We start from the raw sequence: 25,628 nt of genomic DNA on the forward strand, positions 1-25,628 counted from the left end.
AGGAAGACGGAGATTGGTTTCTAGAAGGCTGCTGTTTTTCACGACCCAAATGTTTCCCCGCCGCGCCTAGAATCAGACCACTAAGAAACAGGAAGTATTCTGTCCCTTTAATAGCTTTGTTTTGGGGGTGACTCCCCTCCCCGTGTTGGGAGGCTTGGAAAGGACAGGCACAATCCTCGAAGGGGAGTCTCAGCGACCATGGGGGGCACCATCCACTGTAAGACAGACGACAGCGGTGGGGGAGCATTAGTTTACGGCACGAGAGGTTGGACCCTGCAAGAGGGTTTGCAGGAGTCGGGAGCTGGGCCGCGGAGGGCTCTACCACGGAGGCTGGGTCTTTGGGTTTGCTGGTCCCCTGCAGAAGGCTCCGCAGCCCAAGCAGCGCTCCCCCGCCAGGGGGGGCCCCGGCTGGGCCGCCCAGCAGCAGGGGGGCCGGGGTCCTGTCGCTCACGGGCCGCGCCATCACCGGGCACCTGCCCGCAGGCTTAGGGGCTCATGGAGAGGCGAAGAAAGGGGAAGCCGGGATGTACCAGGTCGAGAAACTGGGGGAAACGGTCAGATTCTGGACCGGCACTGGGTTTAACCAGCAGGAGGCAGCAGGAGGGTGGACTAGGAGGGTTGACGTCCAGCTTCAGCATCAGACTGAACTACGCGAAGGTATTCATGGGGTGGGGGTAGGAGGGTCTGGGCCATACCACGTTGAGAAGCTAGCTGAGTGGCTGTAAGATCACAGGGTCGAAGCTCGGGGAGACTGTAGGAAGGGGAGGAGGCCGTACCATGTTGATTTTCAGGAAGGGGTGTGTGTCAGATTACGGAACAGCCTGAGATTTGTACCACACCGAAACAGGGAAGGGATCCGGGCTGTACCATTTTGGAAAGCCGTCGTAATAAAAAACCACGGCCCAGTGGGAAGCCAGGGAGCTCGGGTTATATACCAAGTTGCAAGTTGCAAGCAGTGGAGAGGAAAGACAAATCACGGACCAGCAATGGTCTCTGGCGTGGAGGTGGACTGTACCATGTTGACACATAGAAGGGAGAAAAGAGCGAGTGCGAGCTCAGGAGGCTGAACCGTACAGAAACGTCAAAGGGGTGGGTAGGACTATATCATGTTGAGAAAAGAAGGGGAGACACATAGGCGGGTTAGACCAAGACGTGCGGGGAGGGGTGCAGACAGGACCATACCATGCAGGCGGTAGTTGGGGCCTCGGCAGCGCCTCTCGGGGTGCCGGGGGTCCCTGTTGCCCCTCAAGGCCCTGTGGGCCAAGGGCTGCAGGGGCCGGCCGTTACCGCTGAGGCTCTGGAAGATCTGGGACGGAGGATTCTGGCTCAGGAGTCTCAGGGAGTGCATCTGCGGCGGAAGCGGGTGGGAAACTGTGAGTGAACGGTGAGCGGTCTTGGTGAATGGCCACAGAGGAAAGCCCCGCCCCTGGGGCAGGTGGGCGGGGTCTCACTCGGCCCAGGAGAAAAGTAAGGGGGAAGGAGGGTAGGAGAGGCCAAGAGCGATGCCCAGGCCACGGAACGGGTTAGCCAGGCTGGAGGGGGCAGACAGAAGTCACCTGGAGGGAGGTGATATTGAGGGCCCGGTCAATGAGGATCCAGGTGACAGTCTCTGAGCAGGGCGGGGTGCTGAGGGAGCCCTGATAAGTGATGAAGCCGAAGGATTCGGGGAACAGGAGCTCCAGGCTCAGGTCTTGAAGAAAGTAGGCATCATCTGCAGCAATACCGGGCTAGAGTGAGGAGCAGAACCCCTCTTGAACTCCCCTCCTGTGCACACACAGCTCCCCATCCCCTCCCCACAATGCACCAAGGACTTACTCTTGTAGGAGATGCGGGTGATGGTGTCCCGGTTAAGGAGGCGGCTGAGGAAGGGGTTCGAGCTGCCAGCCACCTGTGTGGGGGTACAAGGTGAGGAGGTAGGAATCCAAAAGTCCCAAGTCTAAGGAATCTGGGCCACCCAGACTCCCTCTTCCCCAGACCAGATGCCAGAATTCCCCTTCATCCTTTGGGATCTCGCCTGGGCTCACATTGATGAAGAGGCTGAGAATGGCCAGGCCATTGGGGCCCCGGGAGGCGGCGCTGAGGTTCCCGTAGAGTTCTTGGTTGAAATGGATGAGCTGCACCTGGGAGGGGAGCACAGAGTGGGGTTCCCCCAGTAGAAGGGGAGGAGAGAATGGGTGCAGCTCTGGGCCCTCAGGGTCCCAAGGCAGGTTAAAGATTAGTGCTTGATGGGGGGCAGTGGTTCTGCAAAGGAGGGTGGGGTGAGGCATTAAGAGAAAGGTGAGGTGGGAGGAATTGGGTCAGCTCTGGGTGAAGGTCAAGGGTCAGAGGTCAGTGGCCACCACCTCAGCAGAGAAGCCCTGGTGGTTGATCTGGTGTTCAGAGCCAGCTCCATCACGTGCTCCAAAGAGCAGTCGCAGTTCACTGAGTCGGTGGCTGTAGAGGAGGGGCCCCCCAGACACATTGACCACAGGCCGTGGCGCAGGCAGGAAGGAGACATGGCGGCCAGTGTTGTACAACGTTCCCCGAAGCTGTAGGAGAGGAGGAAGCCGTCACAGGGACAAAGAGGGAAGGTCTTTTCCCTCCTGTGTTCCACTCCTACATTTCCTGCTTCCACCAAGCATTTAATCATTCAGCACAGCTGGAACATCAGTTACTTCCCAGGGTCTGTTCTAGCCCCATGATAGGTGCTCAATATCGGTGCATTTATTCAACTCACAGATATTTATTGAGCTGCTACTATGTGCCATGGATGCCAGGAAGAGAGCAAGGAACAAGTAGGCAAAAACCCTGGGCTCATGGAACTCGTGTCCTCACGGAGCCGAGGCAGGCAATAAATAACGAATTACGTAAGTAACTGCTTAATTAATTACATCTTATGCTTAAGCGGGGAAGAACTGAGAGCTCTGAGAAGGTAACATGGGAAACCCAGCCTAGACTGGGGTGGGGGGTGGGGAGATGAGGAAAGGCCTTCATGAGAAAGTGACATTTGAATGGAGACCCAAAAGATAAGTAGGAATTTGTTGCAAAGGAGAGAAGGGTATTCCTGGAAGAAGAAACAGCAAGTGCAAAGGCCCTGAGGTAACCTCTTTCAGTGCTAGTGCAGGGGCTTGTGGGACTAGTGCCTGGTGAACGGAGAGGTGATAGGAGCCAGATGGTACAGGGCCTTGTGGACAATGATGGAATATTTTGTATTTTTATTTAAATAACAAAAAATAAATACATCTATATGTATATGTGTATATATAAATATATATATTATATATATACATATAAAATTTATATATATCTAAAATCTCACACCTGGCACAGTGCCTGGAACATGGTATTTGCTGTTTAAATCTGTTAGTATTACTTCTCCCATTAGGAATATTTTGAGAGGAGAGTGGAATGCTCTGCTTTGTGTTTTTAAACATCCCTCTAGCTGTGGGATGGAGAATGGAGGGCAGAAGGCAGAGAACCAGGCTAGCTAGCACCCTGTGGCACTAGTCCAGGGGCAAGTTGATGGTGGGGGAGTTGGAGGAAACACACAGTGACAGGATCCAAATGATATTGAGCAGGGAGATGAAAAAGGACCCAGAATGGACAGGGGAATGAAGGCAAGAATGGGTTGGGAATAGCCCCGGGCTTCTGGCAGGGGCAGGTGAGTGAAGAGGGGTGCCAACTCTTACAAGAAATGGAATTGCAAAGTGCGCAAGAGCCTAGATGCTAGGACCACACTACCTGGGTCTGAATCCCAGTGCTGACCCTCTAGCTGTGTGACCTCAGACAAGTAACTCAATCTCTCTGTGCCTCAGTTTCTGCATCCTTAAAATGAGGAGAACAATAGCCTATATCTCATGGGGTGGTTGGGAGGATTAGCAGGCTGATCAGGCTTTTTAAAACCATGCTTGGCCCAGGGAACAGTCTGTGTTAACATTGCTTTTACAGACACGGAAAACCTAGGGAGCCATGTTTGGAGAAAGAAGAACAGGTGATTCCTATTAGAGTGTAAGGAGCCTCCTTTCCACCCACTGTCTACCGCTCCTTAACCCAGGGGGGCCTTTCACCTCCGCACCCCACCCCCACTCGTGCCCACCCCCAGGGGATTTGGTGAACCCTCCCACCAGGCCCCTTACCTTCTCTCCCCCAGTGCTGAGTCTCAGTGGGGGCAGAAAGGGGTCATAAAGGACCCTCTTCAGCTCCACATCCACAGGGCTCTGCCGCTTCCCCACAGCACACAGACTCCAGGCTGCATTCACTAAGCCCCAGAAGGGAGGCCCTGGAGGCAGGGGTGGGGCAGGGAGGAAAGGGAGTCAAAGATAGGACTGGATCCCAAAGCTGGGATCTGCTGAGAAGGCTGTGTTTTGGACTCCCGGATCCCAGGACAGGAAGGGTAGGGGATGGGGACTCCTGCGTCTGAGGGAGGAAGGGGCTGGGAATCCAGAATCTTGGGTCCTAGAAGAATCTTGGAGGAGTTTCCAAAGATCATCTAGCCTCCTCCTTAACCAAACCTACCTTCAATTAAGTCATGGGGGAAGGAACTACAACTCCCAGCAGGCCTGAGTGCTGCTAGCCTACCCATCCACTGCATGTCTGCCCCAGAGCCCATGGGAGTTGTAGTTCTTTCACTCTCCCTTGTCCCACAGCTGGATAATGAATGTACGGGGGGAGAGGAGTTGCAGGGGCTGGTCAAGGCAGGGGACCCGACCAATGAGCCTCTGGTTCCCAGCACAAGCCAGACCTACCTGCCTCTTTCCCTGCAAACCCCCCACACTCTCTTTTGCACCCCCACACTCCTTCCTTCCACTCACTCCCACTCACTACTTGAAATGCGCATATATAATGTCCCGTGGTGAGCTGCTGGGGTTCAGAGGCTGGGGCCGACTCTAGAGGGAGGAAGGGAGGGAGAGGGAAGGAAGGGGCTGGGACTCCGGGGTCCTGCGAGGAGGACAGGGCTCCTGGGTCTGAGGAAGGAGGCACCCTGCAGCCCCGAGTCCTGGGTCCCCGCCCTGGCTCCACCTGGCACGAAGTTTCCCTGGAGATTATCCTTGTAGCTCCACCAGTCCTCGGGGTCAGGTGCAGGTCCAATGTGAGCTGGGGAAAGAGCAGCCTGAACCCCTCCCCTTGGTACCCCACCCCCACCTCTCCCTCAGGGGCTCCCGCCCCAACCCCCCAGCCTTACCTGCCGCCCCCAGTGCGGCCCAGAGTACCAGCGCCCTAGGAACGCTCAGACGAGCAGCAACCCCCATCCCTGGGAGGCCTCTGAGCAACCCTCTCTCAGCTCCTCCTTCCCTGCTCTGTGGGACCCTGTCCCTCCAGGACTTCCAGCCTGCCTCTCCTCCCTACAGGGAGTCCAGTTCCCCAAACACCGAGGCAGCAGGGAACTGAGACCCCCCAAATACACTCCTCCCTGCTCTCCCAGCTCTCTGTGCCTCTCCTCCTTCCTTTTCTCTTTTCCCCAACCCTCCAGCCTCCCTCTACCTCCCGATCTTCCTACCCCTTTCTCTGCCTCCTGCTTCTCCCCGGGGTTACCTCCTGGTTTCTAATCCACACCCCCTCTTTGCTCTCTTTTCTTCAGCTCCCCGGAGCCACCTAACCCCATGTCTCCATCCTGCTTCTCTCTCCTCCTCCCGGTCTCCCTCCTCTCCTGCTTCTTTCTCGCCCAGTCTCCCCACCTCCTCCTCTTCTGCCTCTCCTGTTTCTCCGTCTCTCTCTTCCCTCGTCCTCGCTCCCTCCTCCCCCTCCCTCTCTGATCTCTCTCTGGGTGTTATTTAATTTTTTTGCCGTTGTTGTTGGCGGGGGGGCGGGGGGTGGCGAGTGATCTCACAGCAGCAAACACTCCTCGGACTGGTGTGGGGAGAGACCAAGGGGCAGGATGGAGGGGTCATTGGGGGCTGATATCCAGCTTCCAGCTGTGCCGGGGCCGGGGGAGGGGGACGGAGGGGTGGGGGTGGCCTGGACACCTGGGGCCCGGAGCTGGCAGTTCCCATCCTCCGCAGAAGGGAGAAGGGGGGGGCGCTTAAGGTGGAGCTGGGGGAGTCCTCCGAGGTCTCCGTGCTCCAGGCCGCTGGTGCCGGAGGATCCGGGGTCCCCCGGCTGGTGCGGACCCGGGTTGGAGCCTTAGTGGCGCCTGCAGCCCCCGCCCAGTGCTCCAGTCGGCCTCGGCTGGGGGCCGCCTTAACGGGGCTGAGGGATCCCCTGGGAGACCGGGGTGCGGTGCGAGCAGCTGACCAGGAGGGGGAGGCAGAGACTTGGAGAGGGACCGAGCGCCGGGAGGAGGAGCCGGGAAGGCCGAGGGGAGGCAGCCGAGGTGAGGTCGAAGGACTGCAGAGGCTTAGGAGGGGAAGGGGAGGCCGAGGTAGATGCGGGGAGACATGGCGGAGGGAGACCTGCGTGCTGGAAATAGGGGAGCGGGGAGGCGGGGGAGTGGGGGTGGGGGAGAGGAGAGAGACAGAGACACACAGTCAGAGACAGAGTGAGAGAGAGAGAAGGGGAGATACTGGTGGAGGCAGAGAGAGACGTACAGAGACACACTTGGCCATAGGAACAGAAACGCCCATCCCACCGGTCAGAGACGGTCAGAGAAGGGAGAAGAAGCTGCCAGGCCAAGGGGGTGGGGGTGGGGAGAAACAGAAACCGAGAAGAGATTCAAAGACAGAGAGACAACAGCCAAACTCAGAGAGAGAGACACACAGAAACATAGAGAAAGAGACACACACATACACAAACACACACGCACACCCCTCTGAGTAGAGAGCCTCATGCAGAGAAAGAGCTCACCAGAGAGGAAGAGATGGCAGAGACCCAGAGAGAGGGAGAGAGACCCAGAAAAGACCAAGGGACATCAAAGGACAGCGTGGAGTCAGAAAGACAGGCATTCAGATAAAGAATTTGGAACGGACAGTCAAGGCACAGACAGCCAAAGAGAGTCAGAAATGGAGAGAGAAGAAAATTGCAGGAAAGAAAGGTATGTATTGCTTATCCATGGCCGCATAAGGAATCACCCCCAAACTTGGTGGCTTCAACCAACAAGCATTTACTGTCCCACCGAGTCTGAGGGTTTGGAGTTTGGGAATGGCTTAACCGGGGCGGGGCGGGGGTCCACTAGGGTCCAGTTAGGACCTTGACCAGGGTGCAGCCCCCTGGAGGTTCGACTGGGGCTGAACAGCACTTCCAAGTTCCTCATCACTGTGCCTCTCTAGAGGGCTATAGGGGTGCTGGTTTCCAGATCGACTGATGAGAGAGAGAGAGAGAGGAGAGAGCACAAGCAGGGGGAGCAGCAGAGGGAGAGGGAGAAACAGGCTCCCTGCTGAGCAGGGAGCCCGATGCTGATGCTGCGATGCTGGGATGCTGGGATGCTGCGGGTGATGTGGTGATCGCAAGACCCCAGGATCATGACCTGAGCAGAAGGCAGACACTTAACAACTGAGCCACCCAGGAGCTGTGTTGGCCCATTTTACAGATGGGGAAGCCAAGCGTCAGAGGGTGCAGGTGACTTGCCCAGAGTTATACAAATAGGAAGTGGTGGAGCAGGGGAGGAAAATAGAGCAAAGGGGGACGAAGAAAACACGATGGAGGCATTGTGCCGAGAAGCGAGGAATCTGTCAGGAAGCTTGGCAGGGAATTGGGGGTTGGAGAACCCAGGTCTGTTGGAGAAATAAATCAGGAAGAAATGGCAGCCATCCTGACCAGTTTCCTAGATGCTGGGCCGTGCCATGCTCTCTGTTGGCTTTGTTTTAACCCTCAAAGCGGCCCCAGGGAGTGGAGGGGTTAGGATTAGCCCCATTATACAGATAGAACACTGAGGCTGGTCCGAGAGGGAAGGGGCTCTCCCAAGATGGCAAGGGTTGAATGGTACCCCCAAATCCACACACCAAAAAGTGCACCCAGAGTGGAACCTAATTTGCCAAAAAGGTCTTTGCTAATGTAACTAAGTCAGTGACCGTGGGACCGGATCATCCTGCATTATCTGGCTAGACCCAAAATCCAAGGGCAACTGTCTTTATGAGAGAAAGGCGGAGGGAGATTCGAGACTACAATGTGCAGACAGAGGCAGAGGCTGGCGTGATTCTGCTGCAAGCCCGGGATCACATGGAATCCCCAGAAGCTGCGCGATGCAGGGACAGATCCTCTCCTGGAGGCTTTGGAGGGACTGTGGCCCTGCTGACACCTTGATTTGGGACCTGCGGCTTTCAGGGCTGTGAGAGAATAAATTGCTGTTGTTTTAAGCCATGCAGTTTGTGGTCATTGTTTACTGCAGCTGACCCCAGGGGTGCGGAGCAATAATGAGAAAGACATGGAACTTTTCAGAGGCAGAGACAATGAAGGAACCAGAGATACATGGAGGGAGAGACAGACAAGGCTGATAGTGCAGAAGAGCAGCTTCTACCTACAAGTTTGGCTCTCCAAATTGGCTTGTTGACTCTCCTCCTCCAGGAAGCCCTCCCTGACTGCCCCTCCTCCAACCGGAGTCAGTGCCTGCTGTGCACATTCCTAACACCCTGGGCTACCTCCATTAGAGCACCAATCCCATTAGGGGAGGAACTGTGTCCTCCCTCAAGGGCCCAGACCTGACCCATCTCTGGGTGTCCAACACTGGCCCCCAGAGGGCACACTGGGATCCTCAGGAGAGGAATCAAACACAATTGAATGAGACAATGCTCCTGATGTCTCTACCCAGAGACTCTGGGCTCCTCCTGTCTGCTGAGAGACAACTGGATTTCCTGCAAGGCCCAGCGAGGGCCTCACCTCCCCTGGGAAGTCTCTGATCTAAGAGGCGAGGTCCCCTGCTGCCTCCATTATTATCCACCGCACCAGATGTGACTGGACATAAGTCTGTCCCCTAGCACACCCTCCCAGATGGGGAGCCCCTGCAGGGCAAGTCCTGGGTCTGACTCAGATCTCCATCCCAGCATTTTCCAGGGAGACCTCAGGAGACAATGTTTTTTTGCATTTGCTTTCTTTTGTTTGTTTGTTTCTTTTTTTCTTTTCTTTTTTTTTTTTAAAGATTTATTTATTTATTTATTTATTTGACAGACAGAGATCACAAGTAAGCAGAGAGGCAGGCAGAGAGAGAGGAGGAAGCAGGCTCCCCACTGAGCAGAGAGCCTGATGCGGGGCTCAATCCCAGGACCCCAGGACCATGTCCTGAGCTGAAGGCAGGGGCTTTAACCCACTGAGCCACCCAGGCGCCCCAGGAGTATATGTTGAGTAAATAAAAAAGTGAGTGAATGAAGCCAAAATAGAGAGAAGGGGGCATTCAGAAATGGGTGGGGAAAAAAATTTTGCACGGCGGTTAAGAGGAAGGCTTTCTGGGTGTAGGTGACATTTTCCTGACTCTTTTTCTGTCCCTGTAACCGGGCCCCAGCTCAAAACTCATCCTTTCCCCACCCCCCCGGCCTTCCCCTCCCAGACTCTCCCTCCCCCTTCAGTGTACCCCTCAGAGATCCCAGAGTTCACCCTCCCTCTGCTCTAGCCACAGCGGTTCCATTGATGCCCAGCTCCCCTGGATGGAGTGCCGGCCCCTCGGCCTTTCTCTTGGGGACCAAATAAATCCTTTATCTGTCCTTCAAGACCTACCTTGAATGTCACTCTCTCTGAGGCGTTTCCTGATCTCCTGGCTCTCAGTGAACTTTTTAAAAAGTGTTTTATTTATTTAGGTAATCTCTGCACCCCATGTGGGACTCGAACTCATAACCCCAAGATCAAGGGGTTGCATGCTCTTCGAACTTAGCCAGCCAGGCACCCCCATATCACTGATTTTTTTCTCACAGAGGACTGACCCTCCCCCTCCAGGGCTCAAAGACCTCCCATGGCTCCCTGGTGCCCTCCCCACCCCCAGGAGAAACACGCAGGCCCTCAGCCTGGCCTTAGAGGCCACCCAAGCCTTGGCTAGCATCAGTCCCCAGCCTCATCTCTCTTCTCTATACCACACCAGGTCCTTGAGCTTCCAGACCTTTGGACAAGCTGTTTTCTCTAACTGGGGTTGTCTTTTCCCTCTCCTCCACCGGGCAAATTCTTACTCAGGAGTCTGCTTTTCCAGAAAGCCATCAGCAGTGGTGAGGTGGGCAGGAGCCTCATTGGAGCTCTCGAAGCCACCTGTCCCTGAGCCCCCATTATAGCACACAGACAGACTGGGCTCCATGCCCAGAGGCAGAGGGAAAGGCCAGGCCGGAGGTGGGTCCCAGATGTGGATTTCATGCCTATTTGTCTCGGTTGCTGGGAACAAAGTTCGGGTCATGGGGAACATATGGGGCTCGCCCTGTGCCTCACTTTCATCTCCTACCTCCCTGGCCCCTGGGTGGGAGGCAGGAGGGCCAAACCTCTCCAGGCCTGGGTGGTTCCCACAGCCCCTGTTCACCTTCTCACCTTGAGAACAGGGAGAGAGCTGCCCCCAACTTCCACTCCCTAGGGGAACCCAGCAAATTCTGCACATCGGTATTCTCGCCTTCTGGGCTCTGCTCTCCTGGCGGGGGGTGGGGTGTGTGTGTGTAGCCACCAGACACTTAAATAATAACAAATTCAAAAGGCTCTTCCTCTGTGCCAGGCAGTTCTAAGCCCGTTAAACCACATAGTAACTCTTTTAATCCTCATAATATGCCCCGTGAGGCACCTGGCTGGCCCAACAGTGGAACAGGCTACTCTTGGTCTCGGGGTTGTGGGTTCGAGTCCCACACTGGGTGTAAAGATTGCTTAAAAATAAAATCTTAAAATAATAATAATAATAATAATAAGTCCCATGAGTTACTTCCTATCCTCCTCATCATCATCCCAGTATTAGAGATGAGAGACCTGAGGGACACACAGAGATTTGAACCCAGGCATCCTGGCTTTGGAGTTTATGCCCTTCATGAAATGGTCTCTAAAGCAGTGCCATCCAAGAGAACTGTCCGCAATGATGGAAAATGTTCTCTATCTGTTCTGTCCACTGAGCTAGCCACCAGCCACTTGAACTGTGGCTAATGCAACTGAGGAACCGAATTTTACATTTTATTTCATTTTCATTCATTTAAATGTGCATAGCCCAGCGTGGCTAGTGGTGACTGTATCAGACCGGTTCTATGCCTGCCGCTTGCTGTGTGACAGTCCCTAAGACTTCTACACCTGAACTTGAATCTCTGCCCTCTTCGAAAGGTGGAGTCCTCCCCTGAGCCTTGGTTTTTTCTTCTGTATAAGGGGAATAATAGGACCAGCCTATTTAGTCAACAAAAATTTGAGTACCTACTTGGTCCTACGGCCTGCATTTACAGCAGGGGACAAAACAGACTCAGATCCAAGGTCAGAACAGCGGGAGGTAAAATGGAATGTCATGGCCAGAGAGGTCTTTGAACAGTCTGCCTCTCTTTTCCTGGAAATGTCCAAAGGCTGCTCTGCCTAGCACTACATGATGTCATAGCATACTCTGGGTTCTGATTGGCTGAGGGCCTGGCGTAAAGCAAGGTTGGGTAATTTTCTCCAACCTGACTTTTTTCTTCCCTTGACATCAAAAGGTCCTATTTAGCTAGGGTCAAAGACAGTGCAACATTAAAGGTTGAAGTTCCACCTTCCCCTGAAGCTTAGGTGTGGTCATATCACTAAATTCTAGCCAATGAGATAAGAACAGATGGATCGTGTAGCAGCTTTGGAAAAGATCCTGATAAATCAGCTGTGTGGGCCCTTTGGCCTTGTCTCTTTACCTTCTTCCATCTTGCTGCATTCTAAGGATGTTGAAGAGGAAAGCTAGAAGGTTCCTGGTGGCTTGACTCCATCCAGACCTCTTTTATGCCAGAGAGAAATCAATTTCTTTCCTTCCTCCTACCCACCCACAAGAGAAATCAATTTCTTTTTTTTTTTTAAGATTTTATTTATCCATTTGAGAGAGAGTGAGAGAAAGCATGAAAGGGGAGAAGGTCAGAGGGAGAAGCAGACTCCCCGAAGAGCTGGGAGCCCGATGCGGGACTCAATCCCGGGACTCCAGGATCATGACCTGAGCGGAAGGCAGTTGCTTAACCAACTGAGCCACCCAGGCGCCCCAATAAATCAGTTTCTATCTTGCTTAAGCCCACTGTTATTTGACGTTTGCTACGACTCCTAATAATATAGATGCTTGAGCTACAAGTTCAGGTTCAGTTGGGCTGCGAGTTAGACCATTTTTGTTTTGTTTGTTTAATTTTTATTTAAATCCCTGTTAGTGAACAGACAGTATAATATTAGTTTCAGGTAGGTTAGGCCATTTTCTGATCAGATTTTTCAACAAGTATTTATCGACCATCCACTACGTACCATGCACCTTTCGAGGGACAAGTGGCACATGGAACAAATAACAATCTGTGCTCCCGTGGAGTTCCCGTTCTAGTGGAAGAGACAGAAACAGTAACCAGAAAGACAAATATTTATTATATTACATGGCGACAAATGGCAAAAAGAAGGATAAAGCAGGATAAACGAATGAGAAGGATTTTTAAAAAAATTTATTTGACAGAGACCACAAGTAGGCAGAGAGGGGAAGCAGGCTCCCCGCTGAGCAGAGAGGCTGATGCGGGGGCTCGATCCCAGGACCTGAGATCATGACCTGAGCTGAAGGCAGAGGCTTTAACCCACTGAGCCACCCAGGTGCCCCGAGAAGGATTTTTTTTTTTTTAATTTGCTGAATCTACTTAGACCCGGTGTTTAATTTTAATGCATCACTACGTTTACCCAACCCAAAATGTCACGCCTCTATCATCTTTCCAAGTAAGAGAGCTTTGAAATGCTCTAAGATTCTCAGGTCCCTGGGTGGCTCGGTGAGTTAAAGCCTCTGCTTTTAGCTCGGGTCATGATCTCAGAGTCATGGTCCCAGGGTCCTGGTCCCTGGGTCCTGGGATCGGTCTGCATCAGGCTCTCCCCCCCTCTCTCTCTGCCTGCCTCTCTGCCTCCTTGTGATCTCTGTCAAATTTTAAAAAAGTAAAAAAAGATTCTCAAATTATGGAGCACCTGGGTGGTTCCGTCCGTTGTTTTTGCTTTCTGCTCAGGTCATGATCTCAGGATCCTGGGATCGAGCCCCACCTTGGACTCCCTGCTCAGCAGGGACTCTACTCCTCCCCTGACCCTCCTCCCTCTCATGCACTCTTGCTCTTTCTTTCAAATAAATAAATAAAATCTTAATTTAAAAAAAAAAAGATTCTCAAGTTAAGGTGCACCTGGGTGTCTCAGCCGTTAAGCATCTGCCTTGGGCTCAGGTCCTGATCTCAGGGTCCAGGGATGGAGTGAGCCCCGCATTTAAGCTCCCTGCTCAGGGGGAAGCCTGTTTCTCCTTCTCCCATTCTCCCCCTCTCACTGTGTGTGTCTCTCTCTCTGTGTCAAATAAATAAAATCCTAAAAAATAATAATAATAAAATAAAAGCAGAGAACCTTTCCCAGCAGGAAGAGAAAAAGATGTAAGGACAGAAAAAGAGGCAGCAGAAATCTACAGTGTGAAAGGGATTCGACCTGCCTTTGAAGCTGGAAGAAGGGGCCCAGAGCCAAGGAATGGGGGTGGCCTGTATAAGCTGGGAATGAAAAGGAAACATTATCCCCTAGAGGATGCAGAAGGAATGCAGTCTGTCGACACCTCCATTTTAGCTTAGTAAAACCCATGTCAGGCTTTTGACCTATAGAACTGTGAGATAATAGGGGCGCCTGGGTGGCTCAGTTGGTTAAGTGTCTGACTCTTGATTTGGGCTCAGGTCATGATCCGAGGCTTGTGGGACAGAGTCTGCTCATCCCTCCCTCTGCTCCTCCCCCGCACACTCTCTCTCTCATAAATAAATAAACTCTGGGCGCCTGGGTGGCTCAGTGGGTGAAAGCCTCTGCCTTCAGCTTGGATCATGATCTCAGGGTCCTGGGATCGAGCCCTGCATCGGACTCTCTACACAGCAGGGAGTCTGCTTCCCCCTATCTCTCTCTGCCTGCCTCTCTGCCTACTTGTGATCTGTCTGTCAAATAAATAAATAAAATCTTAAAAAAAATAATAAACTCTTTAAAAAACCCTGCAAGATAATACATTTGTATTGTTTCAGCTGCTGAGTTTATGGTAACTTGTTATGGCAGCAGTAGAAAACTAATACACTCATTCTTCTCTCTTTGCAGACACATAAGAGCATTCTGCTTCTCCAGCTTCATGCTATTAGGTGAAACCATGTGAGTATTCTTTTTTTTTTTTAAATTTTATTTATTTATTTATTTATTTATTTATTTGACAAAGAGAGATCACAAGTAGGCAGAGAGGCAGGCAGAGAGAGAGGAGGAAGCAGGCTCCCTCCTGAGCAGAGCACCCAGGACCCTGAGATCATGACCTGAGCCAAAGGCAGAGGCTTAACCCACTGAGCCACCCAGGTGCCCCCCATGTGAGTATTCTTGACCAATGACTAGGAAGGGAAGTGCTGGAGTCGTTCCAGAGCCAACACATTTATTTCTTGTGCGGGGACCATGCGGGTTCTCTCTCTGCCTGCTGCTGATCAAGATGCCATGGTTTGCATTTGGTGCAGTGATAAGATGGTAGATGTCTCTCTGCCTGAGTCCTTGAATGACTCTGCGGAGAACCATCCCTTGGTGACTTGCATGGACACATACACGGCCAAGAAGTCAGTTTTTACTGTATCATTCTAGCAGAGCTGGCAGAACCTGATCAATGAAGTGCAGGCACTAGCTTGCTGTTATGCGAGGAAGTGCATCCCAGGAGGAGAGAACAGCAAGTGTGAAAGTCCTGGGGCAAGTGCGCTTGACTTTTAAAGGAACAGGAAGGAGGTCAGTGTGGCTAAAGAGGTGTGAATGAGGGGACTTGTGAGGTCAGTTATATGGTGGGAGTAGGTCATGCAGGGCCCTGTAGGGCAGGAGGGCAAGGACTTTGGATTTTGGGGGGTTTTTTTTTGGTGTGGTTTTTGTTGTTGTTGTTGTTTTAATTTTTTATTTATTTTTATTTTTTATAAGCATATAATATATTTCAATCCCCAGGGGTACAGGTCTGTGAATCGCCAGGTTTACACACTTCACAGCACTCACCATAGCAAGACTTTGGATTTTATTCTGAAAGAGATGGGAATCTACTCAAGAGTTGGATTTTGGGGGCACCTGAGTGGCTCAGTGGGTTGAGCCTCTGTCTTCGGCTCAGGTCATGATCTCGGGGTCCTGGGATGGAGCCCCGCATTGGGCTCTCTGCTCAGCAGAGCTTGCTTCCTCCTCTCTCTGCCTGCCTCTCTGCCTACTTGTGATCTCTGTCTGTCAAATACATAAATAAAATATTAAAAAAAAAAAAGAGTTGGATTTTGGCATAATAGGATCATGATCTGACTTGGGTTTTAAAGCCATCTTCCTGATTCTGTACGAAGAAAACTCTAAGGGGATAGAGGGAAAACCAGTATGGGTCACTGTAATAATCCAAGAGAACACTGGTGGTGGCTTGGACAGAGTGGTATGAGGGGACATGTACAAATGGCTGAGTTATGAACATATGTAGGCAGTGGATTATACAGGACTTGCTGATGAGACAAGACATGTGGGGGGCGGGGTGGTATAGGGCAAATGCCCCACGAAACTGGCTTCAAGAAAGAATGGAGGGGCGCCTGAGTGGGTCAAGCCTCTGCCTTCAGCTCTGGTCATGATCTCAGGGTCCTGGGATCAAGCCCTGCTTCAGGCTCCCCACTCAGCGGGGAGCCTGCTTCCCCCTCTCTCTCTGGCTGCCTCTCTGCCTACTTGTGACCGCTGTCTGTCAAATAAATAAATAAAATCTTGGAAAAAAAAAAGAAAGAATGGGAAAAGACAAGATTAGGAGTATAGTTTTCCTGGAACAGAGAATGCTTCTTAGAAAATCCCTTAAAGAGGAGCGCCTGGGTGGCTCAGTTGGTTGAGCCTCCCACTTTTGGTTTCAGATCAGGTCATGATCCCAGGGTCAGGAGATCAAGCCCCACCTCCGGTTCCACACTCAGTGGGAGCCTGCTTGAAATTCTCTCCCTCTCCTTCCCCCTCTGTCTCTCCTCCCATACTCTCTCGGTCAATAAATAAAATCTTTATTAGAAAAGAAAAAGAAAATCTCTTAGAGACTCCTAACTCCTGCTTCAGAGATGCCCCCACCGTGAACCTGGCTGAAGCCAAAGACACGTTTCCCAGATATGAGATATTACTGGTGGCTTGGGGATTAAACAGTCACCTCCTGGAGTCTATTTCCTGCCTTTTTCAGTCTCATGAGGAGCACAGCAGAACCCTAAGGGGAGGATCTTTCCTTCTACCTAGTACCCTATGACATCATAACCCATCCTGACTCTCCATTGGCTGAGAGGCCCACTTTCCTTTCAGGGAATGAACATGGTTGTTCTCTAGGCTCAAAAGAACCCTAAGTCATATTTCTTCCTTTGAGGATCCCTCAGAGTACTCCCTCAGTGACTCTCCTGCAAAGAACACTCAAATTTGAAATGGTGTTTTCCATTGTGGCTGCAGTGGGCAGAGGTCAGGATGGCAAGGAAGGTCCTAGGCCATGACAACCTTCACTGCCATAGTATTTACTGCTTCTAGGGTTTTGTTGTTGTTGTTGTTGTTGTTGTTTTAGCTCCACCCCTCCGGCCTGGAGGTACCCAGCTGTGGGGTGGGAGTAGAATTGCGCTCAGCACCAAGTAATGCCATGCCATTTTGTGGCTCCCAATGGGCTCTTTTCTCAGGAAAGGGTTTAGGCTGTACCTCAAGACCAGATGAACCTCAGTAAGAACCCTCTTTGGATATTCACCCCAACTCCCTTTATTCCTTTCTTGGAGACTGCCCTAGGACCCATCAGGAACACAAAGTGCTGAAGTGTGGAACTTTCTGGAAGTCTGGAACTGCTGTCCTTTCTTTCAGCACATTTCCCGCCTTTTCTATCCACCCTCCCCCTCCAACTGGCTTCAGGCCCATCATCAAGCAACACAGATCTATCTGACCAGCACGCAGAGACAGTGTACCAACCCCTTGCTTGGATCAGGCATTGCGTCGGGGAGCACAGCCATCCTTCAGCTGCTTAGTTTCCTTCATTTGCCCCCCTTCCCACCGTCCCAACACATATCAGGTGCTGTAGCCAAAATTGACCCCAAGATTTAAGACTTTATTTAGGGGAGTGGCCGCACAGGTCACAGGCCAAACGTCATGGCCAGATATCTCAAAAGTCTTGCTGGCGTTTTGCCGCCTTTGGTGGTGGGGGTCAGGGGAGCGGGTCCTGGCCCCGCCCCCACCCCACGCACTTTAGCGGGCGCGTGCCAGTGACGTCAGGGGCTCCACAGCTTCTGATTGGCTCGCCAAGGGACGTGCCGTCGAAGTGGAAGGCTTGGCTCACGGTCGCTTCCAAGTTCCTCAGTGGGCTGTGGAGGCACCCAGCTCTGGCTCTGAGGTTTGGGGTTCGGGGCCTGGGCTTGGGGTGGGGGGCCGCAGGCCACGGCAGCCCCCGGCGCGCTCCTCCAGCTGCAGCCGCCGCAGTGGCCGGGCCCAGAGTGGCCTCCAGGGCAGCGCGAGGCCGTGGCGGTCGAGGACCAGGCGCGCGGGGTCAGGGCCGCCGGCTGCGCTGCCCAGCAGCAGGTAGTCGGTGTTGGGCCGTAGCCGCAAGCAGCCGCAGACCAGATCGGCGCGGGGCACCCAGGCGTCCTGGCTGCCGCGGGACACGGGCCGCGCCCGCTGCTTGTATACGGCCAGCACGCGCACGGCCAGCCGCTGCCACGCCGGGCCCGTGGCCTCCGACGCCAGCACCTGCGCGCGGAGAACTGCGGGGAGGGTTGCCATAAGGCCCAGGCTGGAGAGGAGTGCTCTGGGGTCGCAAGGGGTCTGACCCAGTAGGGAGAGGGGACAGGACTCCGGGGGTGGGTTCCCAGGAAGCCCCCAGGGAGGAGAGAGACCTTGAACATTGGAGGGTGAGAGCTCTGGGGGTATGGCCCTGTGTCCTGAATGGTGGACCCTGCTGGAGGAGACATGGTCAAGGCAAGGAGGGCAGGGCTCTATGGAGTGTGAGATGGGGTGCCAGAATTGTGATAGGAGAGTGGGGCGATGGAGGGCTCCTCCTGTGGAGGGGAGGCCAAACGGAGGAGCCTGGGAACATGGGACATGCCATGTGGGATGCTTTGGTTGGGGTTCATCCTGGGAGCAGCAGATGCCCGAATGATCTGAGGTGCGGGGAGGGATGACTGGGGGGCCCACAGTGGGTGTGGGTGGAACAAGGCAGAAGAGGCAGGTCGGGGGTCTCAGATGTGGCAGAGTCAAAAGACGTCAGAAGCAGAGCCCTTGGAAAAAGGCTTGGGAGAGGCTCTGGGATGAATTTGGGGGCCAGAAGGAGTTCAGAACCTAGAACCTGAGGGTTGAGGTCAGACTGGTGGTGATTCAGAAACGTGATCTCTGAAGGGCTAAGGTGAGATGTGTTGTGGGCAGGACTCTGGCTCACAAGCTAAGTCTGTGGGGCGGAAGATCCCTGTGGGAGGCAGAACAAGAAGTTTCTATTGTCCAAGTCCTAGAACACCACTGATGATGATTCTCAGGGAGGAGAGGCCTGGGGTCTTACACCATTGAGGGAAGTCACAGGTTGGTCTGGATTCAAGGGCTGGGCTGAACTCCTGAGTATCTAAGAGATCTGAGTTACCCCAGGTCATAGGCCCTGAGGTCATGGGTTAGGGAGCTTTGGGGGTGAGCTTCTGTGGGAGTGGGCCTACGGTTCAGAATCTGGGACCCTGACGGGCGATGCAAAGTGTCTAAGATAGGCAGGACCCTCCATTCAATGGGCACCCCCTTCTCCTTTCATCCCCAGAAGGTCCCCTTTCTCCCTCAAAGATGTCCAGCTGAAGGGGGCCAAGAACATGGGGAAGGAGGAGACCTAAAAAGATAAGGAACACCCCCACTCCGCTGCCCCTGCCCCCCTTTGTCTTCTGCCCCATTAGGTCCGAGATCAGGAAGAGTCCTTTAGAGACCTCCTTCCCGTTTAAGATGAGAAAGCTGAAGGTGGAGAAGGAGGCATTCAACAGAACACCTGAGTAGCCGCCGGCCATTTTTCTCCCCGGCACTCACCGTAGTCTTGCTGACAGTACCTCCGGAGGCTCATGTGTACCCTGGTGTCCGAGACATTGCAGTAGTTTTGACATTGGGGGTCTGGGGAGGGTCAGGCCATCTGCAGTGGGCTCCCGAGGCCTGGACCGCAGCGCCCCATCCTGCCCATCCCCACGCTCCATCTTGATGGACAACTGGGGTGCCCACCCCTTGGGATTGGGCTCAGTGGGCCACCCTTGTATCCCCATCTGGGGGCCCAAGCAGCCCATCCCTGATCGCCCTTGCTCTCAGGGTTCTCCACACCAGCCGGTCTTACCAGAGCTGTAAGCACTAGGGGTAGTAGCCAGGGGGGTGGTTGCCTCTGGAATTCCTGTGAGAAACCAAAGGAGAAATTTACCCTTAATGCCCCCTCCCATGCGTCCCCACCCCAACAGGTATCCAGGCATCCAGATCCCATGTCTATTCCCTTAAAGCCCAGGAGTGCGCGCTCCCTTTGCCCTCCTCCTCCTAGGACCTGGAGTTGGTCCCTAGTCCCTTCTTCCTTCAGATCCCCCACCCCCTCCTCCTTCAGATCCCCCACCCCCTCCTCCCTCAGATCCAGGAGTCCAGGCTCCTAGCCTCCTCCTTCCCAAGACTAAGGAGACTGGAATTTGAGTCCCCATCTCCCCCAAGGGTCCAGAGTCTGACCTCCAGCCTCTAGCTTCCATCTACCAAGGACCTGGCCATCAGCATCCTTGCCCATTGTAGATCCAGGATGTCCCCTTCCTGTCCCACTTAGGACTTGCAACCCTGCCCCTTGTGACTCACGCTGGCAGGGCATCCGGGGAGAGCGGCTCTGCTGGTAGCCGGGACCACAGCGGTTGCATGTGAGGCCGGTGACCCCTAACTTGCAGGGGCACTGCCCACTGGTCTGGTTGCAGATGCCTCCCGTGGCCCCGATCGGGTGACACTGGCAGGCTGCATGAGGAGAGGAACTTGGGACCCAGGCTGTCAGGGCCCCAGACGCTCCTACCTAGTCCCCCAGCTCCAGGAGTCTGGCACCACCACCTCCTTTCCCTCTAGGCCGGGCTCCAGGCCGCACTCACCCCTGCAGACCTTGCGGCTGGTGATAGGCTGGCTGGGGTCCCTCCAGAACCCCGGCCGGCAGTAGTGGCAGTGCCGCCCCGCCGTGTGGTGGCGGCACCTCTCACAAACGCCCCCACTCCGGCCACCGGACAGCCGGAAGAGCTCCGAGTTGAACCTGCAGCGTCGGGCATGCTGGTTGCAGGAGCAGGCTAGAGACAGGTCGTGACATGTGCCTCAGGCTCCCGCCTTCTGTCGCCTTCTGTCCCGGTCCCCAGCTTCCCCCCCCACCCCCACCCTCAGGAGAGGAAATAACGCATCCCTGCAATGAGGAGGTTGTCTGGGTCCCAGACCCGCCTCATTCCCATCTTTAAGGGGGGGCACACTGGGCTGGAGTGGGTGAGCCCGAGGGCCCAAAGTCTGTGTGAGACTGGGAGCTTAGGGAGGAGTGGCCACTCTGCTCCTGGGGGCTCGGGCTGTGGGGTCAGCCCCGCTGCATGTCTGCTCCCCACCGTGCTCCTTGCGCAAATGACTTCTTTCTACAGCTCCGCCTCCTTCGCTATAAGACACCAGTTACAGCGTCCCCTCTGCAAGGTTTAAAGGAAACCAAAAGGATATAAAGGGCTTGCCCCAGGGCCTGTGACACAGAGCGTGCGCATCCGTGCTCAGCATGTTTCATTCTCAGAGCAGCTCTGTGAGGCCCGAGCTGTCATCAACCCCAACTTACTGATGCAAAAGCAGAGGCACAGAGAGGCAAAGTCATCTGCCCAAAGTAACACGGCTGGGGGCGGTCAGAGGCAGGCTCAGAACCCAGAGCTCTTGGCAACCGTTCTCCAGTGTGGCCCACCGTGGCATGAGGATTGTGTGTGTGTGTGTGTGTGTGTGTGTGTGTGTGTGTGTGTGTGTTCCTGGGGAGCGCTGATCAGTGAGGCCTTGGCTCTCAAACCTTCCTACTTCTTAGAGTTACCAGGAAATGTTAAGAAGAAACCACACATCTTCCAGGGCACACCCCAGACCTTCAGCTGCGCCCAGGGATCTGTATTTCTAGCCAGCGTTTCTGAGTGAGGTGCCACAGGAGGGGGTTCATGGACCGCTCTTGGGAGAGGTGTAAGGAGTTTTTAACCCCTGTGGGGTTTGGGAGACCTGGACTGGCAGGTGCCCATAACATAGGGGGACAGCTGCAGGAAAGAAATGACTCGCCTCCCTAAACCTTGGTTTCCTCATGCAGTGGGGATTTTAGCCCCTCTCTCCCAGGGTTGCCGTGGGCCGCAGTACTCTTCGGGTTATCAGTGGGAAGAATCAGGCTTTGGGTTCTTTCTGACCTGAGGGTGAAGACTTCAACTCAATTCCATCCGGAAGACTCACATGGCTGGAAGGGGTTCAGAGCACTGGGCCCCATAAAGCTGGCAGCTCGGCCACAGGACTTAGTCCCACCCTGTCCGCCCAGACTCTGCTTCGTCACAACACTGTTGGCTTCTTACCCAGGTGCAGCAGCCGGGGCCATGCTCAGCCTGGGGCAACATGGTGATCCTCAGAGGGACGGCCTCCCCAGCTCCCAGGCCCTTTCAGGGCCCAGGATGAACCAAATCCTACCCCCAGGCAATGTAAGTCTCCCCTCCTTCCCCCTCCCAAAACCCCCACCCCGCAGGAGTCTCAGATCTGGGTGGTGGGAGTGGGCCAGGGGTGGTGGGAGCAGAGGGTCCAGCAAGACCCCAATGGGAAGGAGGACAGAGTGGGGAGCCAAGGACAATGGGGCGGGCTGTAAGTTACTCCACACAACATGGCAGGAAGAAAGAGAGCAGGGATGGGCAAAGAATTGGAGGGTGGAGAGAGGAGGGGTGTGTGTCTGTCTGTCTGTCTGTCTGTCGGTAGAGTAGATGTACTTCCCAAGGCCTCATAACTTATTCAGACCCTCTAGCCAGGCCCGCAGGCTGGCAGTGCAAGAAGGAGGGCTGTTTCTGAGGAGGGGTTGCTGGAGCAATGGGGAAGGGCCAGGCTCCAGAAGCTCGGGGTCTGGAAACACTGTGGAAGGGAGAGGGAGTGGAGCGTGGAGCAGGCCTCAGGAGCTCCGATCTACCTGCGTGGTGTAGGGGATTGCTCGCTACGGAGGAAGTTCTGTCTCCCTGAGTCTAGACCCAGCACTGCCCCTTGCTGGCACAGAGCCTGAGGGCAAGAGATGCCTCCCCTCTGGGGGTCCCCCTTCTTCATCTGGAGACCGGTAACATTGGCAGGTATGCAGCAAGCTCTTCTTCGGTACCAGGTGCCATACCCAGCTTTATTCTAAGGACTTTATACATATCGACCCATTGGATTTGCACTACAGCCTATGAAAGAAATGCTGTCACCGTCCCTACGTTACAGTCGAGAAGGAAGTGTAGGCCCAGAGAGGTCAAGTCACTTGCCTGTGGTCGCACAGCCCGGAAGCAGAGGAGCTGGGATTTGAGCCCAGGCTGGCTGGCTCGCTGCCAAGCCCATGGGCCTGTCTGTCGCTCCAGAGAACCTAGCAAGGTTGCCCCTGACAGGAGCTTGGCAGGGACAAGCCAAGACCCCCGAGCTCTGAACTCGGGTTTGGACCTGCCACTTCCTAGCTGTGTGTCCTTGTGCGAGGGACTTCTCCCCACCTAAACTCAGTCTCCTGGTCTGTAAAATGGACGTGATGAGAAACCCCGCCTGGTACACAGCAGGTGGTGCCTCAGTATGGACTTAACTGCTGTGGTGGGTCTGAGGAGTCAGGAAAGGTCCAACAGTCCTGTACCTGCGCTTGCTCAGGAAATGCTTTTCATAGCAGCAGCAGCTTCACAATGGCAAGTGGGCAAGAGGCTGGAGCCTCTTATGGGGCAGCTGGAAGTCGGGGCAGCAAGGACCAGGACAGGCAGGGGGAGCGAAGGTGGGAGGCTGTAGGACAGGGGAGGAGGGGGCGGGCTCAGGATCAGCAGGGGTGAAGCGAAGAGCCAGGAGCTTTCTGGAGGGAGACAGCACACTGCCCTGCAGGTAGAGACCGGGGACCAGCCCCTGGAGGGTGGGGGCAGGGTGGGAGTGGGTGAGGGCAGGAAGAGGGGGCCCCAGGACTCACGCAGGCAAGGGTGGGGGTGCCAGGGCGTGGCAGGCCGCCAGGGCCAGTCTCGATGGGACGGGCGGCAGCTCTCGCACCCGGGGCCGGCGGTGTGGTGGCGGCAGCGACAGCGGGGGGGCCGGGCGCGGGCGGCGCAGCGGGCTGCGTGGCCATGGCATTGGCAGCGCCCCCGAACTCCAGCCGCCACCAGCCCCGCCCGGCCCCCGAACTCCACGCGGAGGTGACTGACCAGGACACTGGATTTAGGGCCTGGCAAGGCTCGGAAGGTCACCTTCTCAGGGCCTCCCAAGGCCCCGGGCCAGGCGGGTCTGCGCCACAGCGATCTCCAGGGACCTCCTGCAGCCCAGGCAGCAGACAAGACCAGGGCCGGGGATCCTGGGGTGCAGAAGCGCAGGCTGACAGACGTCAGGAGGAAGGGGCCACCCAGGGCCAGGGTTAGACTGCCATTGCAGGTGGCCCGGGGGCTGAGGTCCGTCCCCAGGGAGAGAGCACAGGCCTGGGGACAGGAGGTCGCCATGCCAGCCAGCCGGGTCACTGGTGGGAGGCAGAAGCGCGGACGGCCACCAGGATGGTAACATGGGTCTGCGGTGGCTGCCTGGCCCAGGAGGAGCAAGAGTGCAAAGGTCATGGACATGGTCCTAGCAGAGCACATACCTGGAGAGGAGAAGAGGGACCAGGCTGAGGGCCTCAGGCTGCCCTCATGGGTCAGTCTCCACCCCGCTTCCCCGCCCCAGGCTCTCTGAGGAACCCCCTGCATTCCACCCCCTGCCCTGCCTGAGCCCCCTCCCCGGCTGCTGCTAAGCGAGGAAAATAGTTCCATCTGGGGAGAATTACTGTTTACATAACCCAAAGGGAAAAGAACGCAAGCAAAATTGAGAATTTTGCCTGAACTAATCCGTAGCTTAACACCCCAAAGCTATCGTCAGTGTCGAGGGGTGGGGGCCCTGGGGAGACGGCAGGGGTGGGGACAGATGGGGAAACCTAGAGAGACCACAAGTGGGGGAGGGGGACTTGGATACTGATGAAGCTTAGAAACGAAGAAATAGAGAAAGAGACAGAGGCACAGACAGCAAAGACAGAGAGGAAGGGGATCCAAGTCTAAGGGAAGGGCCAGGTGCAGAGAAGGAAGCGTGAGGATAGAGGACCGGATATAAGGGGAGGCCGGAAAGTCCAGATGGGTTGCGGCTGGACTCCCAGATCCACAGAGAATGGGGGGTACGGAGTCTCAGAGAGCCCGGGGCCAGGACAGACAGGCAGACCTGGGGGCTTGGAGACACACCCAAGGAGCTGGAGGAGAATGGAGGGCCTCCCTAGCTTGGCTGGTAGGGAGGTGGGGAAGCGGGGGAGGGGCTCGGCGGGGCATCAGAAGCTGGAGGCCAGGCCCCTGGCCCACGAGGATCAGAGCAGAGGCCCTTTCCCATGTGGGGCCCTAACCTTGTTCTCCACACCCAGGGCACGGAGGGGGATTATCGCCAAACAACCCAGCCGCTGCCTCCTCACTGCCACCCACCCCTAGCCTCCACCCGGCCTTAACCCTTTCCCACCCAGTTGCAAAGCCCAGAGAACTGTGTGCTAAGGAACCAGAGAGGGTCACGCAGGGGACTAGAAGACTGGGTCACTCAGGAGCTGAAGAAGGGGGGTTAGGAAAGCAGATGTCTGAGTCCTCCTTAGAATTCAGAGTGGGAGGACCCTATCCTTGGATTTCAGAGGACTTTCTGATAATCTCAGCCCTCCCCACTCCCGCCTATCATCCTAGGCCTCAGGGTCAGGAGAGTGGAGCCCCCACATTCTCTACCCACCCTAAGGTCCCCAGATTAGAAGGTCTAACAGACGTGGAGGTGGCAGGTGCTGGTGGGGGTGGGGGCGGAAAGAGAGGCAGGGCCAGGTGGCAGAGTGTCTGAGGGGTGCCTGAAGTCCAGACCCTGGGATGGCAGGGGCTAGGGAGGGCTTGGTGTGGAAAGCACCCCCTCCCTAGTTTTCCCCTTCTGGGGCCAGCAGACCCTAATGACGAACTGCCTTAGGTTTGGGGACTTTGGAGCATTTCTGGGCCCCAGTGTCCGTGCCCCTGGCTTGCTCCCGGGAGTCTCTGAGGCAATTGGGGGTGCGGCTGGGGTCACAAACGCCCTGGGCCTGATTTCACAGCCCTCAGTATCCCCACTGTGGTTGCCAGAGACTGCCACCCCCCCACCCCTGGGCCCCGGATAATGGGCCTCACCCTCCGCCGCCCCTCCCGATGAGCCTGGCGCCATTTTGCGCCCATGCGGCCCTGGCATTCGCCCTGTCCCTTAGCGCCAGCCTCATTAAGGATCGAGCCCCCATCTCCTACCTCTCCTTTCTTGCCTGGGTGGTTCACGGGGTACCATTTTCTGGCCCTTAGCACCTCGGCCAGCCAGGCCACAAGTCCCCCCGGCATCCCCGGGGGATCCGAAAGCCAGCCCTTGCCCATCTGGGGACCGAGATGTCCAGCCCCCAGCCCCTACCCCTCTGGGAGCCAAAGCCCACTCCCACCCCCCCTTTAAGGAGCACAGTCTAGCTG

At 55.2% G+C, this 25,628-nt stretch overlaps 3 protein-coding genes across 5 annotated transcripts in view; 1 reads left to right on the forward strand and 2 right to left on the reverse strand.

The window, feature by feature from the left end:
- Nucleotides 1-94: 94 nt before the first annotated feature.
- CA11 (carbonic anhydrase 11) lies at nucleotides 95-5,677 on the reverse strand. The gene is made up of 9 exons (XM_032323301.1): nucleotides 5,162-5,677; nucleotides 4,999-5,073; nucleotides 4,116-4,258; nucleotides 2,343-2,528; nucleotides 2,025-2,120; nucleotides 1,816-1,888; nucleotides 1,557-1,711; nucleotides 1,183-1,348; nucleotides 95-215 (listed from the first exon to the last, which is right to left on the reverse strand). The coding sequence occupies exons 1-9, from the start codon at nucleotides 5,226-5,228 to the stop codon at nucleotides 190-192; spliced, it is 987 nt and encodes a 328-aa protein (XP_032179192.1). The 5' UTR covers nucleotides 5,229-5,677; the 3' UTR covers nucleotides 95-189.
- Nucleotides 1,285-25,628, forward strand: part of LOC116578798 (galactoside 2-alpha-L-fucosyltransferase 2-like) — a 29,880-nt gene continuing 5,536 nt past the window's right edge. Inside the window, exons 1-4 of one of the 3 annotated variants that reach the window (XR_004281056.1) lie at nucleotides 1,285-1,373; nucleotides 1,824-1,913; nucleotides 2,719-2,846; nucleotides 3,928-4,715. Coding sequence is in view for 2 of the 3 variants with exons in the window: in XM_032323296.1 (XP_032179187.1) it covers nucleotides 1,503-1,522; nucleotides 2,719-2,846; nucleotides 21,505-21,623 (267 nt within the window). In the remaining variant the exon portion in view is untranslated. Of the gene's footprint in view, nucleotides 1,374-1,418; nucleotides 1,523-1,823; nucleotides 1,914-2,718; nucleotides 2,847-3,927; nucleotides 4,716-17,216; nucleotides 17,324-21,504; nucleotides 21,624-25,628 lie in introns of those variants that run through there. The other 2 variants (XM_032323296.1, XM_032323298.1) reach the window with 2 other exon arrangements.
- On the reverse strand, nucleotides 17,155-23,726 carry NTN5 (netrin 5). The gene is made up of 6 exons (XM_032323295.1): nucleotides 23,093-23,726; nucleotides 20,043-20,231; nucleotides 19,765-19,914; nucleotides 19,274-19,327; nucleotides 18,979-19,059; nucleotides 17,155-17,690 (listed from the first exon to the last, which is right to left on the reverse strand). Exons 1-6 carry the CDS (start codon nucleotides 23,724-23,726, stop codon nucleotides 17,287-17,289), a joined length of 1,512 nt encoding a protein of 503 aa, XP_032179186.1. The 3' UTR covers nucleotides 17,155-17,286.

The sequence above is a fragment of the Mustela erminea genome, chromosome 19, assembly GCF_009829155.1.
Source record: "Mustela erminea isolate mMusErm1 chromosome 19, mMusErm1.Pri, whole genome shotgun sequence".
NCBI lineage: Eukaryota > Metazoa > Chordata > Mammalia > Carnivora > Mustelidae > Mustela > Mustela erminea.

Coding starts and splice junctions, on each gene's coding strand:
- CA11 (XM_032323301.1), bottom strand. CDS start 5,228: ATGGGGGTTGCTGCTCGTCTGAGCGTTCCTAGGGCGCTGGTACTCTGG. Junction 4,259..4,998: donor CCAGGGAAACTTCGTGCCAG/GTGGAGCCAGGG, acceptor CCCTGCCTCCAG/GGCCTCCCTTCTGGGGCTTA. Junction 1,349..1,556: donor TCAATATCACCTCCCTCCAG/GTGACTTCTGTC, acceptor CTTCCGCCGCAG/ATGCACTCCCTGAGACTCCT.
- NTN5 (XM_032323295.1), bottom strand. CDS start 23,726: ATGTCCATGACCTTTGCACTCTTGCTCCTCCTGGGCCAGGCAGCCACC. Junction 19,915..20,042: donor CAGCCGCAAGGTCTGCAGGG/GTGAGTGCGGCC, acceptor CTCCTCATGCAG/CCTGCCAGTGTCACCCGATC. Junction 17,691..18,978: donor GTACTGTCAGCAAGACTACG/GTGAGTGCCGGG, acceptor CCCTCCCCGCAG/TTCTCCGCGCGCAGGTGCTG.